The sequence below is a fragment of the Oryx dammah genome, unplaced genomic scaffold (assembly GCF_014754425.2).
Source record: "Oryx dammah isolate SB20612 unplaced genomic scaffold, SCBI_Odam_1.1 HiC_scaffold_10, whole genome shotgun sequence".
NCBI lineage: Eukaryota > Metazoa > Chordata > Mammalia > Artiodactyla > Bovidae > Oryx > Oryx dammah.
This window is the reverse complement of record NW_024070194.1, coordinates 23398638-23414598: the sequence shown is the minus strand read 5'-3', so window position 1 is coordinate 23414598 and position 15961 is coordinate 23398638. Positions and strand designations below refer to the sequence as shown.

General features: G+C 52.2%; 1 protein-coding gene across 1 annotated transcript; it reads left to right on the top strand.

Moving 5' to 3' along the window:
- Positions 1-3668: 3668 nt before the first annotated feature.
- TMEM74B (transmembrane protein 74B) lies at positions 3669-10496 on the top strand. Its single transcript, XM_040247646.1, has one exon. It carries the CDS (start codon positions 6973-6975, stop codon positions 7672-7674), a length of 702 nt encoding a protein of 233 aa, XP_040103580.1. The 5' UTR covers positions 3669-6972; the 3' UTR covers positions 7675-10496.
- The last annotated feature ends 5465 nt before the right edge of the window (positions 10497-15961 follow it).

Sequence of the window (15961 nt, the reverse complement as noted above, 5' to 3'; positions counted from 1 at the left end):
GATCTGGGCAGTAGATGTGCTTGTTACTATGCAGTATCCTGCAGCCAGGTCCTCTTAGCTGGCAGAGAAAGGAAATACAGTGTATACTAACTCGTGCCTATACACAATTACAGTTGTATATAAAATGTATCGTAAGTATGTAATCATCTGTATCAATATTATGCTAAACATGAATTTATACTAATATCTCCAACTCAAATCCATTACCACATGGATCATTGGAGGCTCCTCCTCAGGGTCATATTTTATCATTGCAATGTTGCCAGGTAACGTAGTGACATATGTTTATCTGTTTCCAAGGAAACAGAGCTAGACAGTTAACCAAAGGTCAAATTCTCACACAGAAGAGGAAAAGTTTTCGTTAACCCTTTATTCACGTTGATCAATGACTCCCCACTGCTTTGGGGACAAAGAACCAACTGCTTGGCTTACAAGTATTTGCAGTGACCTGGCTTACTGATAGTCCAGCCTCGTCTCCCATGTTCCTTATTGAGCCCTTCAGGGCAACCTGTCCTCCATCAAGCCTCACGCTCACCGCACTCCCTTCTACCCCAGAGCCTTTGCCCATGCCAGTCCCTCTGCTGGGCCTCGCTTCCTTGCTTGTCTTTTACCTGGCTGCCTCCTATTCATCTTTCCAGTCTCAGCTCAGCCCTCAATTCTGCAGGAGAACCTGGAGCCATCCTGTCTCCCAAACAAGGTCAGCAACTTGCTGAAGCTTGCAGGGTACCTTTTCCTTGTGGCAATGTTACATTTGCTTATCCTTTCCTCCCGCTAGAATAAGAACTTCTAGAAGGTAGGGTGGGGATGGAGTCGTCTTGATTAATCAGTAGACAATAGGAGCTCAATAAATGCTCATTTTCTCCATTCTTTATTTGTTAAACGTTTATCAAAGGCCCCCTTTGTGTTGGCTCCTTTTCTAGCATCTGGGGATACAGCAAGAGGGAATAAGGCAAAGCCTCTGCCTCCTAACATTTATATTTTGGTGGTGATGACAATAAAGAAAGAAATAAGCAAATGTCAGCAGCTGATAAATGCTGTGGAGAAAAATTCAGAATTAAGGAGTAAAGGGTGCTGGGGTACTGCTAATCTTAAAAAGATGCCGTGGGCAGTTGTCTCTGAGAAGGTGACATTTGAGCAAGATCTGAAGGATATGAGGGCACATTCTGGGGGGGTCTCAGGAAGAAGAGTGTCCCAGGCAGAAGAAACAGCAAAGGCAAAGGATGAGGAAGGGAACTGTGAGCACTTTATAGGGAGTACTTCATCTAGTCCCATTACCCTTCAGTTCAGTTCACTTCAGTTGCTCAGTCATGCTTGATTCTTTGTGACCCCATGGACTGCAGCACGCCAGGCTTCCCTGTCCATCACCAATTTCCGGAGCTTGCTCAAACTCATGTCCATCGAGTCGGACATGGTGGGATGTTTTACAGGGAATATGTCATCTAATCACATTACCCTTACTGAGTCCATTACACAGATGAGGAAATAGCTCCAAGAGGGGCCCCTTCACACAGAGTGGTGGAGCTGGGATTCCCTTGGGAGCCTGGTGCCACAGACAGCTCTCTTCTGAAGTCTCCCAACAATTGGCCTTCTCTGGTGGCTCAGATGGTAAAGAATCTGCCTGCAATGCAGGAGACTCAGGTTCAATCCCTGGGTCAGGAAGATTCCCTGGAGAAGGGAATAGCAACCACTCAGGTATTCTTGCCTGGAAAATCCCAAAGCTACCGTCCTTGGGGTCGCAAAGAGTCGGATTTGACTGAGCAACTAAACAACAGCAGGCCAGGCCTCTGGAAGGCAGGAAGAGACTGAAGCCCTCCCACTCCTCCCAGCACTGGAAGTCCTGCCCAGGTCTCCATCATCCTAGCCTTAAAGGCCTGGGCACCTGGCTTCTGGGGCCACCTCTGCTGTCCTACTTGTCAAGGATGGCACAGGCCTTTGGAGCAGGACAGGTCCAGCTCTACCATGATGCGGCTGAGGACTCAGGACCGTGCTTCTACTTCCGTACGGTTTACCTCTGCTGACCTCTTCAAAGCTCCTGGAGTCTGCATTTTCATGATCCCATTGGCAGAGGCGAACATGGAGGCTCGGAGAGGTGGGAGGATTCCACCTGAGGCCACCAGAGTGAGCTGGTCACAGAGACTTCCAGTAAGCCGGTGATCTTCAGCTCCAACTCCTCTCTGGGCTTGGCCTGGGCTCCCAAAGAGGGAGTGTCTCCTTAACTTTAGTGCACTAGGCATTTCACTTAATTGAAGTGAAGTGAAATTTAATTCACCTTAGTCTGAGCCTCAGAAGGAAAGAAACGGTGAAATCTGTCCCACTACCACCTGTCCACCACTGCCACGCTGGGCTCTGGGAGCGTCGGTCTGGGGCCCTGGCCTCCAGGACCTGCCAGTCTGAGGAAGGAGGCTGGCACTTAGTGAAAAGCACAACTCCCAGAGATAAGGACAATAATGCAGGCCAAGAGAACACAGCTGGAAGGGCCCCTGGGGCGAGGGAGCCTGTGGGGTTGCAGGGTGGGCTTCCCAGGGGAGGGGGCACTACGGGGTTGGTTCATCAGAGGCTTTCTTTCCGCCTTCAGGTGGCGCCCTCGAGTCACGGAGCCGCACGCGCCGGAGAAGAGCATCCCGCCCTAAGGACCTCGGAGAGGACCCCGAGTCCCTCCAGCGGGCTGCGTGTGTGGGAGGGGCTGAGAAGCGGAGTAAGCGCGGGGACCCGGAGCAGTAGGGGCTCCCCAGACAAGGGGCGAGGCCAGCGGCCGAGGGAGGGGTCTTCTTCAGCACCCACCCCGCGCCCCGCCCCTGCGCCCGGGCCGGCTGGAGGCTTCGGTTCTGGGTACCCAGGTGCTGGGGAACCAGACCTGCCCCAAGGGAAGCGGAGGAGGATGGAGCCGCGTCCCCTCACCCTCGCCCCAGTCTGTTACCCGCCTCCCAGTGCCTCCCGGAGCTGACTCCCGGCGCCCTCGCCGGCCGCGGGCGGAGCTCGAGCCGCGGCGCTCGGCGATCCCCAGCTCCCACCCCTTCCCCGTGCCTCCCTCCCCGGAGCCTCCCTGGCGGTCCCAGCCGCCGCCGTACGGCCCCGCGAGGCACGAGCAGGTACGTGCGCCTCGGCCGCGGCTCCGGGCCGGGCCCGGATAGGAAGGGGGCGGGAGCCGAGGGCGAGAAGAGGAGGCGGCGGCCGGGCCCGCTCTCCCCCTGGGCTGCGCCGCAGCACCAACACCGGCTGCTGGAAGAAGGCGGGCGGGCGCCCGGGGAGGACGCGCCCTCCCCGTTCCCCGGAGGCGGCTCGGCGCCCTCGCCTCCCGCGTGGGGAGGTGGGGAGGTGAGGAGGGAGGCTCGGCACAGGTAGGCACGCCAAGAGGGAACTGCTGCGGGCAGCGGGAGGCCGAGGACCCAAGGCGGAGAGGGGCGGCCGAGGAGAGCTAGCCTGACCTCGCGGCCGGGCCGAAGGACACGCGGCGAGGGAACCTGGGCGCACGCGGGTCCTCACAGATCCCGGCCTCCCTGGGCCGCCTGGCCGCCTGGCTCCTGGCGCCGCTCGGCCCGGTCCGGCCTGGCCCGGCCCAACGGCGTTTGTGGTCAAGGGCAGGAGCAGGGGGGTGTGAGCTGCGGGGTGGCGGGCGCGTGGGTGCAGCGGGAGCCGGGGTGCTGGAGCTTTCTGCTCGGAACTTTGGGTATCACAGCGTGGACGTATCTGAGCGCCCGAGGCTTTGTGTACAACTCGTGCGTCTGTCTGTCGACTGGGTTTTGTGAAGCTTACCCACGCCCGCTGTGCGTCTGTTTTCCCCGCGTGTTAGTGCACGCCACTGCGCGAGGTGCCTGACTTGGGCGGATCTTGGTGGATCTTAGCAGTCCTGAGAGTAGTAAACTCTGTGTGTGTGTGTGTGTGTGTGTGTGTGTGTGTGTGAGACCAACTCTATCATTTCTTGGGGCGCACGCGTGTGTGTGTGTGACCAGCTTTGTCCTTTCTTGGGGCGTGGATACCAATGTGGTGAATGGATCTCTGGTTGTATTGTGTGGCTTCCAGTGTCTGTGGATGCTGCATATGGAAAAGGCCCCTGGGGGTCTGAGTGTGGGACCAAGGTGTACCTTTCAGGTCCTGTTGGACTGCAAATGACATTGGAGTGTAACTGGTACAGCTGTGGGGTGTGAGCAGTGGACAACCAGCATCATTGTCAGCTTGTCTGTTTCTGCTTATGTTTTGAGTAATTGGGCATGCTCTTGTAACTGGTAGGTATCTCTGAACCTGTGTGTCAGAGACATAGCAACTCTGTGTAAGAAGGAATCTTCTTTTCCTCCACTCTCTTCCTAACTCTGCTGGCATCCTAAGGAAAAAGTTTTGGCTTCCTGCCAGGTGAAAGAGCCCTGCTCCAAGATTCTGAGTGTCCTGGGTTTCTTCTGGGATATGGAGGCATCAATGTGCTGGTCTGGGAAGAGGGTTCCTGGGCTCCTCCAGAGGCTGAGTTGTAGAGAAGATGCTGAAGATCTGGGTAGGGGACCACTTCTGGACACCAACTGGGCAGGAGTGGTCACTGCCAGTCCCTGTTACTGGCTGGGCACTCAGGAAAATGCATTTGGTGCCAAAAGTAAAAAAAAGAAAAGCCAGTGAACACACGTCTCCTCTTGGTTTACTGGAAAGTGGGAGCAGTTTGGCCAGAGCCTGTCCGGGAATAGGACGCCCCATCCTGTTGTGTGGGAAGGATTGTCTGCCTGAGCAGGTTGTGAAACCATTCCTGAGGACTGGCTGTGTTCCAAGCCTTGTGCAGGGGGCTGTGGACCCAGACATATCCCTGATCTCAAGCTGCTCATGGTTGCTGTTCAACAGTGGCATAGAGAGTCTACAAATGTGGCCTGGAAGACCAGGGAAGGATGGCCAGATGATGCCACTGGCATGAGAGTGTGTGGGTTTTTAGGCTTTTAGATGATAATTCTTGGGGAACCTGTATTCAGCTCCTGACCCCAACATGTATGCCATAGGATCTTGGCTACATTTTGTAAAATGGAGATAGTAACACCTGCTCATGGGGCTCGTGAGGGTTACACAAGATACTCCTGAGTGAAGAGTCCACACTAGGGCCCAGTAGAGAGTGTAGGTGCTCAGTAAACATTTTTAAAATTGGAACTCAGGCAGAAGGGACATGGTGATCGAGATGGGTTGTAAGTGGAAACAGGCTTTGTACTCAGATGAAAGGCCCTGTGTGTGCTAAGAGGAGGCGTCTGATGCAAGTCCATGTTGGATGGAAGATCAGAAAGATCGAAAAACGTGCCTTCCCGCAGAGGCTCTTTGAATTTCATTCATTCATTCATTTCATTCATTTTCACTTCGTTCATTTGCTCATATCCTCTCTCTTTCCCACATACACACACACTGAAGCAGGGAGCTTTGGAGAATAAACTCAGGCACAGGGAAGCAGAGAAAGGTCTAGAATCCTATGTATGTGTGTGTAGATACCCTAGGGCATGTAAGGCACTCTGCATCTGGGGGTCTCTGTGCTGTGTGTGGACTTGGGTCTGGGATGTCTGTACCCACAGGGTGTGGGTGTGCCTGGGGACATGGTGGTCAGGAATTTTACATGCCAGGGGGTCCTACTGGGGGTGCACCAGAGCTGCTGGAGGGAGACTCCATCATCAGCTCCCGTTGTGTGGCTGTGAGGGAAAGAGGGCTAGGGTCGTCAGGTTCATCCATTTTGCAAGAGAAGCCAGGCATCTAAGGTTTAAAGTGTAGAATCTTTTGCTTTTTATATATTGGCAACTGCTTCACAAAAAAAAAAAAAAAAAAAGACCAGAAACATGAAAAAGCAAAACTCCTATGAGCCAAACATGGCCCATGGGCTGTAAGCTGGTATCCTTTGGCACATGTGCTGTCTGTCTGTGTGGGCAGGTGCTCAGGTACTTGGGTGGGGTGTCTGTTCTGTGAGCAGAGAGCCCCCTTCCCTGTCCTTTCCCGGCTCCCCTTCTGCCACCCTCATCCAGGTCCTCCCATCTCTATTTATATAAAGGCATTTGGCCTTGACCTCAGTCATGGCTCTCAAATATGCTCTTCCCTCCTCTTTGCCCTCTCAGCCTCTATGCTTCCCCTGACTATACTGGGTTCCTCTCTGGACCCCTGGCCTCCACTGTCCTTCTTCCCATCCTGACTGTCCTCCATGCAGCAACCAGAGAGAGCTTTCCAAAACCCAGGGGGATGTTAACCCTCCCAGCCCCAATGCCTTGCCTCCCTGGCTCCTTGGCTTGGTTTTCAGAGAATTTAGAAAGCTAGTCCCAGCTGACCTCCAAGGCAACCCCTCTTCCTCTCCAAAATGCCCTTGTCCCGTCTTGCTGCTGGGGGATTTCCCACTTATGCTCTGAGATTTGGCTCAAATGCTACCAACTCCTAGAAGCTACCCTAACTTTCTCCTCTTTGTTCTTACAACCCCCTTCATCTCCCCTTCCCCTGCCCCCAGATAGCCTCATTTCATCGCAACAGTGTCCGTTAACTGAACTGGTGGGGGCCTTACATGCCTTATTTTATGAAACAGAATCCTTGCATCAACCCTATGAAGGAAGCATTTTGCTTATTCCCACTTAGCAGATCACAAAATTGAGTCTGGAAAGATCACCTCACTTGCCCAAGCTCAAGTGGTGATGCTGGGATTAGAACCTGATATCTACCCTATTTAAATTCCCTCCATCATAGTAATAGCTCATTGCCAGTACTTACTGAGAATTTACTCTTCTGAGGACTTTATGTGGATTATCTCAATCCTCACATCAGCCCTTTTAAGTAGGAAGTAGTACTATTGCTGTCATTCAATAAACAGGGAAGCTGAGGCCCAGAGAGGATATGGGCATTGCCCAAAACCCACACGCCTAGTAGCAGGCCTTGTGTGATGTCTGGGGCCCGCAGGCTGTCAGTAGTAGAGGCTTGTTAAATTCTACTCTTCTGTTTTCTCTTCTAGCTACCAAGGGGCCAAGGGATGAGCTGGGGTCCGCCTTCCCAATGGCATCTCCCCCGGGTCTGGAACTGAAGACACTGAGCAATGGTCCCCAGGCCCCAAGGAGACCTGCATCTCTGGGTCCAGCAGCCCCACCCAGGGAGGGTGTGGAGAATGCCTGCTTCTCTTCAGAGGAACATGAGACCCATTTCCAGGACCCTGGGGATGCCAGACCAGGCCGCTCCCCCAGCCCTCCTGGGGGCCTTGGCCCCTTGCGGCCCCGACCCCAGAGAGATGACGCGTCCCTGCATTCAGAAGAGGGGCCAGGCCTGGAGCCCGTGAGCCGCCCCGTGGATTACGGCTTTGTCTCTGCTCTGGTTTTTCTGGTGAGCGGGATCCTCCTGGTAGTGACTGCGTATGCCATCCCCCGCGAGGCTCGCGTCAACCCGGACATGGTGTCAGCGCGGGAGATGGAACGGCTGGAGATGTACTATGCACGCCTGGGCTCGCACTTGGACAAGTGCATCATTGCAGGCTTGGGGCTGCTCACGGTGGGCGGCATGCTCTTGTCTGTGCTGCTGATGGTCTCCCTGTGCAAGGGCGAGCTGTATCGCCGGCCCACCTTCGTCCCAGGCAGGGGCTCCAGGAAGACCTATGGCTCTATCAACCTGCGCATGAGACAGCTCCATGGGGACGGGGGCCAGGCCCTGGTGGAGAACGAGGTTGTCCAGGTCTCAGAGACCAGCCATGCTCTCCAGGGGTCTTAAGTAAGAGCCCATTCTGTCTGGCTGCTTCAGCTTCGGGGTGACCAGGCCCCCAAGGCTGGGGTTTTGGACCGAGCTCCACCGAGGGCCCTGTGGAAGGAGTCGTGGGTGCAGAAAGGGGAGCTTGGGGCCTGGTCCAGGCTTTGCTTAGGAGAGCAGCCCCTCCGTCTGTTTTGTAGCTTGAGGTTTTGCATAAGGTTTTGTTTGAAGGATGGCTTCTGCTGCTAAAAATACAAAAGTCTGGAAACCGCTGCCCTTGGAGGATGAGGTTTCTTGGCATTTCTGTGGATTGAGAGCTGTTTGAAAGGCTGCCCAGCCTGTTCCCCGTGCCTTGGGGAATTCCGGGATCTCTGCTGTCCTCATCAGCCACCTATGGGTATTGGGTGACCTCGGAAGGACCCCTTGCAGCCCTGACCGTCGAAGGTGGGAGGTGGCTTCATGATGAGGGGAGAAGTCATCCCTGGGACGACCTCCCCTCTCTAGGCCTCAGTCCCCCTGACTGTGATGTGAGAGGGGTGACCCCTCCAGTTCTGCCCTAGGAATTCCCATATGGAACAGGAGCCTGGTGTCTACATGTGGCCACTCCTTCAGGGGAGGCCAGCGTGTGCTGACCATTCTCCGTGCCGTTTTCCTGACCAGGGCTGCCACCACTTACACAGCCAGCATCTCCCACGGTCCTGCTAAAGGAGCCCGTAAGTCCTCAGGTTAGGCTGGGCTAAATACAGTTTGTGACAGCCCGGTTTTGGTCTTGGGATCGAATTCCCTGCAGTGACTAGCACAAGTTTTACAGTCATGTGCGCAGGTTTCACTAACTCCCTGGACAAGGGGCAGGGGGTCTTTCAAATAAGAAAGGGTGAGGGCTTTGCTATATTTCTGTGGACACAGTGTGGGCCTTCATTACCGCCCCTTCCCCAATACTATGTCTCTTAGGCATCACCTTATTCTGGGAACGGGAAAGAAACTTTTTTTTTTTTGATGTTGAATTTGTAACCTTCCTTTCCCACCCCCCCTAAGCAGCAAAGTGCAGCCCCAATTTACTTGGGGAAGAAATCAGGTACACATTCTGGTGGCCTGGAAATTCTAGCCACCTTAATCACCATTTGTTCTGTTTCTCTTAGTCAAATGTTTTCTAGGCTCCACCCAGACTGTCTTTAAACTACTGACAAGGAAAGGAAGTGGGTCCTAGTGGGCAAGGAGATAAAGGTGTTTGAGGACTGGGGGAGGGCATCATTCATTCTGAAAGGCTCTAGAGGGCTTTGAGAATATATACCTTCTAGGTCACTGGTTTGAAGACTCTAAGGGGGTCATTTCAGTGAGCCCCCAAACCCCTGCAGGTTCTGTGTACTCCATCTCAGTTGGCCATGTGGGTCACTGATCCTGCTTCTTGGGGGTGGGAGAGTGGGGTGGGCATGAGGCTAGAGCAGCCCTATCTGTAACCTGAGCCCTCAGTCCGGTGAGTTGAACATCTGGATGGTGTAACATTATCGCTTCTATGACGGATCAAATATCTCCTTCGGCTGGCAGGATTTTCCAGGAGCAGGGGGCTGAGGGAGGGCTAGAGAGGACAAAGGCTATGCATCTTGGCCTGTCAGATTCTGTTTCTGCTGTTGAAAAGGTGTGGTTTGAAAAGGACAAAGCCTCGAGATAGTGAAAGATTCACAAGTCAAGGCTCCAAGCAAGGAGTGGATGCACGAAGTGACAGGAGCCAGTCAAGGTAGGACTGAACATCCCAAATGATGGGCTCAGGCCTTTCAAATCTATAAGGATAATAATAAAAATATCAATCCAGCCAAATAGATTATTGTGACAGTGGGGGACTCTTTTTAAGACTAAACCTGTTGAGGGGATGCATCCAGGACCATCAATCCCTATCAGTTTAAATGCCGTGAATTGTGTTTAGGGGGTAAATCTGTTAGAAGGCTAAGTTCCAGGAACCTCAGGTTTTCTCTAAACCAGAGAAGCCTGCTTTGCATCCTAATGTACTCTTTAGAAAATGTATAAAATGGATGGAGGCAGTCATTTCTTTGTCAATGAGTTAAGAAAACTTAAGTGATGCCAAAAACATTTCCCCAAGATTGCAGCTGAGATGGCCCAGCCAGTGGATCAGAAACAGGGTCAGGAGGGAGCAGGGTGTAGGATGCTGAGAACTCTCTTTGCAGTTTTTTTTTGGTGTAGCTATGAAGTGGCCCCAGGGGACCCTGTGGTGGCTGGAAGGTGCCCACCTGTAGGAACTGCATCTCCTACTTGAGAAGCTACTAGGGTCCCCAGACCTTGCTTTTCCTGGTATATGAGAACAGATACTGATTTTGGAGTCGGTAAAACCTGGGCTTCAGGGTCTGCCATTTCCTGGCTGTTTGACCTTGAGCAAGGTATTGTACCTCTCTAAGTATCCTGAGTACTGTTGTCTTTGTGAAGTGGGAGGAATGAAAGTTCATCCTCAGCCTCTTTTCAGAGAGAGGGAGGTTGGGAAAAATCAGAGATAAGCTGCAGGCCTGAGTGTATGAGGTTGTCTCCATGATCACTCTCCTTCCTCACCCCGGTTGGAGATGAACTGGATTAGGCCTAAAACTCCAGAGTCAACCCTTCTGACTTTCTTCTCTCACCTCCCACCCTATTGATCAGCAGATCTCATTGGTTCCATCTCTGGAATCTGACTCCTCAGTCACAACTGCCCAGTCCAGGTTGCTCATTTGAGTCCTAATTCCTCTCCTGCCCACCCTCCACCTCACCTCTTGTTCCACTCTGCAGCAAGGAGGATCCTTGTTGTTCAGTCTCTCAGTTGTGTCTGACTTTTTGCGACCCCATTGACTGCAGCACTCCAGGCTTCCCTGTCCTTCACCATCTCCTGGAGTTTGCTCAGACTCATGTCTGTTGAGTCGGTGATGCCATCCAACCATCTCATCCATTGTCATCCCCTTTCCTCCTGCCGTCAATCTTTCCTAGCATCAGGGTCTTTTCCATTGAGTTGGCTCTTTGCATCAGGTGACCTGAGTAATGTAACTTCAGCTTCAGCATCAGTCCTTCCAGTGAATATTCAGGGTTGATTTCCTTTCGGATTGACTGGTTTGATCTACTTTGAGGGTCCTATTCAAAAGTTAATTAGGTCAGGTTGCTTCTGCTCCAAACTGTCCCATGGCTCCCTCTTACTCTAGGCAAAAGCTACCATTCTCGCCAGTCAAGGATGCATTTACAAGGCCTCTCACTTGTGCAAGCTCCTTCCAAGGCCCTAAATCACACTTATTTATAATTCTGATTTTTCCAAAAAGGATGACTCCCTAAATTTCATAGGCTTCAGGTCTATCCCTCATGGTGGCCTATGAAAGCGCTACACAGTCTGGCCCCTGTGCTGCTCTGACCTTCTGTCCCATCCTAGCCTCTGCTCACTCCACTGCAGCTAGGCTCACTCCCTGCGGGCACATGCCCACCTCAGGGCCTTTGCATTTGCTGCTCCTTCTGCCTGGAAGGCAACCCTTCCTTGTGGGCCTTTGGGCGAATCATCCCACCTCTCTGGTGCTCCAGAGAGAGACTGGAAACATTCCCAACCAATCTCCAGCTTCTCTGGGGACTGAGGGAATCAGGAAACACAGAAGAGGGCTTTTCAAAGCTAAGACAGTGGTGCTGAGTCTAGAGAGTTTTGGAGGGGCAAGAGGAGGGAAAGGAAAGGAGGCATTATGAAGCTGCAGGAGGCAGGTTCTGTCTAAGGGATCTGTCTTGGAGGAAAGGGGAGCATCATGGGCACTGACAGAGTTAAGGAGATGCCCTCGGGTTGGGTATGTTGGTTTCTCCCAAAATACTGGGCTCCTCCTGATATCCCTGAGGAGGTGAGTTTCAGCTAAGGGAAGGAGAAGCTTGTTGAGATCTTGCCTGGGTTGGAATGGTAGGGAGCTCCTTGTCAGTGGAGGTATGTTAGCATTTACTGGTCGGGTGTTGGGTGTCTTCAGGGAGAAACATAGTGGAATTTGGGTAGGATTAGTCTTGAGGCTTCCAACCCCCTCTCCTTGGAGGAGAACCTGTGCCCCCGTGGCCAGAGCCTGGCTAAAGACAGTAGCAATGTTGGTCTTGCTGTATCCTCTTTTCTTTGGTCCCAACACCCTCTCCCCCAGATCAACCCTCTTCCTAGGTTGGGTTGGGTCCTGGAGCAGATGGGCAGGCCCAAGAGATATGTATGGTACAGAGGGTAGCAGGATTACTGCCTTCCTCCTCCCAGGGGACCAAGTCCTTCTGAGCTTTCTCCCTACTCCAGTCTTAGAGAGATTGGGGGGGCAGAAGCCCTTATGGAGGGAGGTCACTGAGGACCACCCATCACTTGAAGCATAAGGGCACTGGCTCTGGAGTCTCATTGCCTGGAGGCTTGTGTGCATGTGTGCCCAGTCGCTCAGCCTTGTCCAGTTCTTGGTGACCCCATGACCTGTAGCCAGGCAAGAATACTGGAGTGGGTTTCCATTTCCTGCTCCAGGAGATCTTTCTGACCCAGGGCTCGAACTATGTCTCCTGCATTGCAGGTGGATTCCTTTACCGCTGAGCCATGGGGGAAGCCCGCCTGGATACTGAGCTGATGCCCGATACCCCTGAGCCACAGTTTCCTCATCTGTTAAATGAAAGCACCTTCCCCATAAGGCATAGTGAACAGTAAATGAGATACCCATAAAGCATTGAACATAGAGCCCGACACTTTGTAATTCACTCAATAATGTTAACTATTCATTTGCTTGTTCATTCACACCTAATCTATATTCTTCCCTGGGGGAGGTCCTATGGGCACACGTGGGCCCTGCCCTTGAGCTGGTCACAGATTGTCTGGAGAAACAGGACAGTGCACAGGGAGCTGTGTATGTGTGGCCAGGGGTGGAGAGTGTTGGCACAGAGGAGGGATCTGATTAAGTTGAGATCAAGCCAACTTAATCTCCGGGTTCTGGGGGAAGGTTAGTGAGTGGAACGATCTTCTGGCAGGAAAGCTGGCCCCAGAGGAGCAGGGAGAACAGGGGAAGAAGGTGCCTGCCATGCCAACCTCTTCCTGGGTGGCAGGCATCTGAGACAATAATGACTTAGGGTAAAGAGTACTCAGGAAAGGCCATCTCTCTCCCTTTCCTGATTCTTCATTTCATCCCATCTCTCCCTATCTTCCTCTTTTTTTTTTTAAATTCTTCTGTGTTTACACCTCCTTTCACTAAAGCCACTCCTGGGGGTTACACCCACAGGTGTGTTACTACTATTGCTGACTCACCTGCCAGCCATCTGACTCTCCTCTTGAGAGTGTCTTCCCTCCTGTATCAAAGATGAAAGCAGGGGCCCAAATGCAAATGTCCATAGAGTGTGGCAGGTGACATTCACTAATGAAGCAGGTGGCAATCTACAGCAGTGGCAGGATTAAAGGGGTGTCTCTTTCAGCTGATTGGCTGTTGCCCTGATGGATGGGCTCAGGGTTGTCAGAGCTCCTGATTTTTCAAGAGCAGCTGGACATCTGGACATTTGCATGGGTAAAAAGGATTATCCCACTGCCTGAGAATTCTGACAGGCCAGAACTGAGGACAAAGGACTGTCCAATGAGATGCTACCTGCTAGGGTCAGTCATCCACCCCCTCCCTGGCCCAGGGCTCACCAAGTCACTCAGAGGGATGGGGGCACCCTCAAGAAGCACTCTAGACTCTCCCAGCTGGAGGCTCACTGAAATACAGTACCTGCAGACCACTTGAGTGTTTCTCATCTAAGATTCTTCATTCTTTCACAAAGGACTTATGTACCATTCTGTGCTAGGTTTTGAGGTATAGCACCAAACAGATGAAAGAAGTAAGGAGAGTATTCTTGAGTGGGTTTGACAAGTATATTTGGGGCTCAGAATCAGTGTGAATGCAGAGATGAGGTCTGCTTCTGACCTGGAGAATTTCTGATATGGGAGGCCCATGGGAACAGCCCACGCTGGCTTGAAGGGTAGTGGGACTCAGGGAGGAAGAAGGGCAGTCCTGCAATCCCTCCCAGTGTTCTGAGGCTCTTGAAGGTAGGTGGAGGACCCTAGTGTTCCAGGGCTCCAAGAGTTGATGTAGGCAGGTGAGGGGAGGCTGGAGCTGTGGGATGGTGCAGGTGGCTATGCAGCCCAGGATATTACCTCAAGGAGCAGATGGGCTGAGAACCTCTTATGGACGGAGAGAGACCCTCACTACTGAGAGTCCTGGGTAAAGTTCTCAATGGCACCCCCACCCCAGTTTTGCATGTTGTCTACCAAAGACTCCAGCATCAAAAAGCAAAACCCCAATATGAGTTAGAGTAAGAGTACCCCCCACCCCCCAACTCCATCACCATGGCTAGTGAAGAGACTCTTCATTTTTCTCCCTTCCTCCTCCCATCCCACCACAGAGGAGCAGCAAGTGTTCAAAAGAGGTCAGAGGAGAGACCTCTTGGAACTGGATGTAAGTTTAAATAGGACCGGACTGAGTTTGAAAATCAAAGTGACATTCAGCTTTTGGTTGGATACTAGATGCTGAGATGAGAAAGGGGGGTCTGACAGAAGTTAGTTGGATAAAACAAAACACTTCCAGTTTCTACATTTCAGTGAACCCATTATGTATTATACACATTAGACAATCAAATTTTAAATGAAATACAGTATTCTTTCTGTGCCAGGCACTCTTCTAAGTCTTTGCATCTGCTAGTTCATTTAAACCTCACAACCATCTTGGAGAGTGGGTGCTATCATTAATTCCATTTTACAGGTGAGTAAGCTGAGGCACAGGCAGGCAAAGTGACTTTCCCAAGGTCTCACAACTAGTAAATAGCAGACTCAACTATAATAGTGTGCAGGCCGGCCAGGGCATGTTTGCAGATCTGGGCTGTAGGCTGCCACTGAGGTTTGTCGTTTGGGTGTCAAGTGGGAAGCTCTGGGGGGCGGATAACAGGGGACAGCTGGGGCAGCACCAAACTTGGACAGGCCCATGTCCTACTTAAATCATGCAATCTCATAGGTCAGTGGGATCTTTGAGGATCCTTGGAAGATCAAGTCCACCTTTATCCCCATTTTACTACTAGGGAAAACCAAGGGGAGAGGTGGGACTTGCCCAGGGGCCCCATGGCTCAGGCCCCCTCTCTTCTTAGAGTTCTCATGTGAATTTATGTCATAGACATCAAGAAGCCTAGAGGATGACGCTGTGCTCCTGTGGTTCTAATCTGGAGGGCAGGAGGGCAGGGCTCCATCTTGTAGGCAGAATACCTAGGTTCATCCTTCCTGGGATGTCTGCCTGTCCTAGAGGAGGGCCATCCTGGACTGGGGAGCAGTCGACACTGGCCTACCCTGGCCCAAAAGCTTCCTCTGGCAGCTGCGCCTAGGTGGGCGCTGACCAGGGTGCTGAACCTGCATGGCCCCTTCCTCTTACAGCCTGGCTGAGGGGAGAAAAGGAAGAGGGAGGGACAATTTTGGGGGGTCATATTTTTGTTACTCAAAGAGACCAACATGACTGTTGGGGGTAATGTTTGATACATAAGTTTGGGGCTAGGATTTCTTTGTGGTCTTTGTGGCAGAGTGGGGGTCACTCAACTGCTCTGGATATGCTTTTTCATCTGTCCAATGGGGAGAGTAGCTCCCAACCTACCAAAGTCAGAAGGCTGGGGTGAGCATCATTTGGGGTCAGATGACAGAGCCCTGCACAGAGCCCAAGCCCATGTCTAGGCCAGTGAAGCCTCTCAGGAGGTCACCCTGACAGGCATTGGGGCCTGTTCCTTCCTCTGTGGGATGGGGGTTGGGCTGGGTGCTTTCAGGTGCTCCCAACCTGGGTGCTTGGGTGCTGTGGCTGTAGGTAGAAGTGCTCAGAGACATGAGATACACTTTGCAATAGGTCTGACTTCAGAGTCTTGGGCCATCTTGGGAATTACACAGCATTGTTCCTTTCTCATATCAGTCCTGACTTGTTTTCTGGCTTCAGAAGTGGATTTTGTCCATGCTCCTCCTCTGGACAAGATGTGGGGTCTAGGTATAGCAGTTTTACTAAAAAGAGCACCAGTTTTAGAACTAGGTTGTTGGGTCCTCATCACAGCTCTGCCACCCCTGATGGAACAAACCTAGCACCACTTCAACTAAGCTGCTACCAGTGTTTACCTTGGGAATAGCCAGGTGTACTACATGAGACTAGGAGGAGTTTGGCACACTGAAGGCATCAGATAGTTATTCTCTTCATTGAATAGCAGCCCAAGGTTTCCTTCCTCTTGTTCATGAAGTGAAAGTCATTCAGTCATGTCTGACTCTTTGTAACCCCATGGACTGTAGCCCACCAGGCTCCTCTGTCCTTGGAATTATCCAGGCCAG

Excerpts from the sequence above, each read along its gene's own strand:
- TMEM74B (XM_040247646.1), top strand. The coding sequence starts at position 6,973 with ATGGCATCTCCCCCGGGTCTGGAACTGAAGACACTGAGCAATGGTCCC.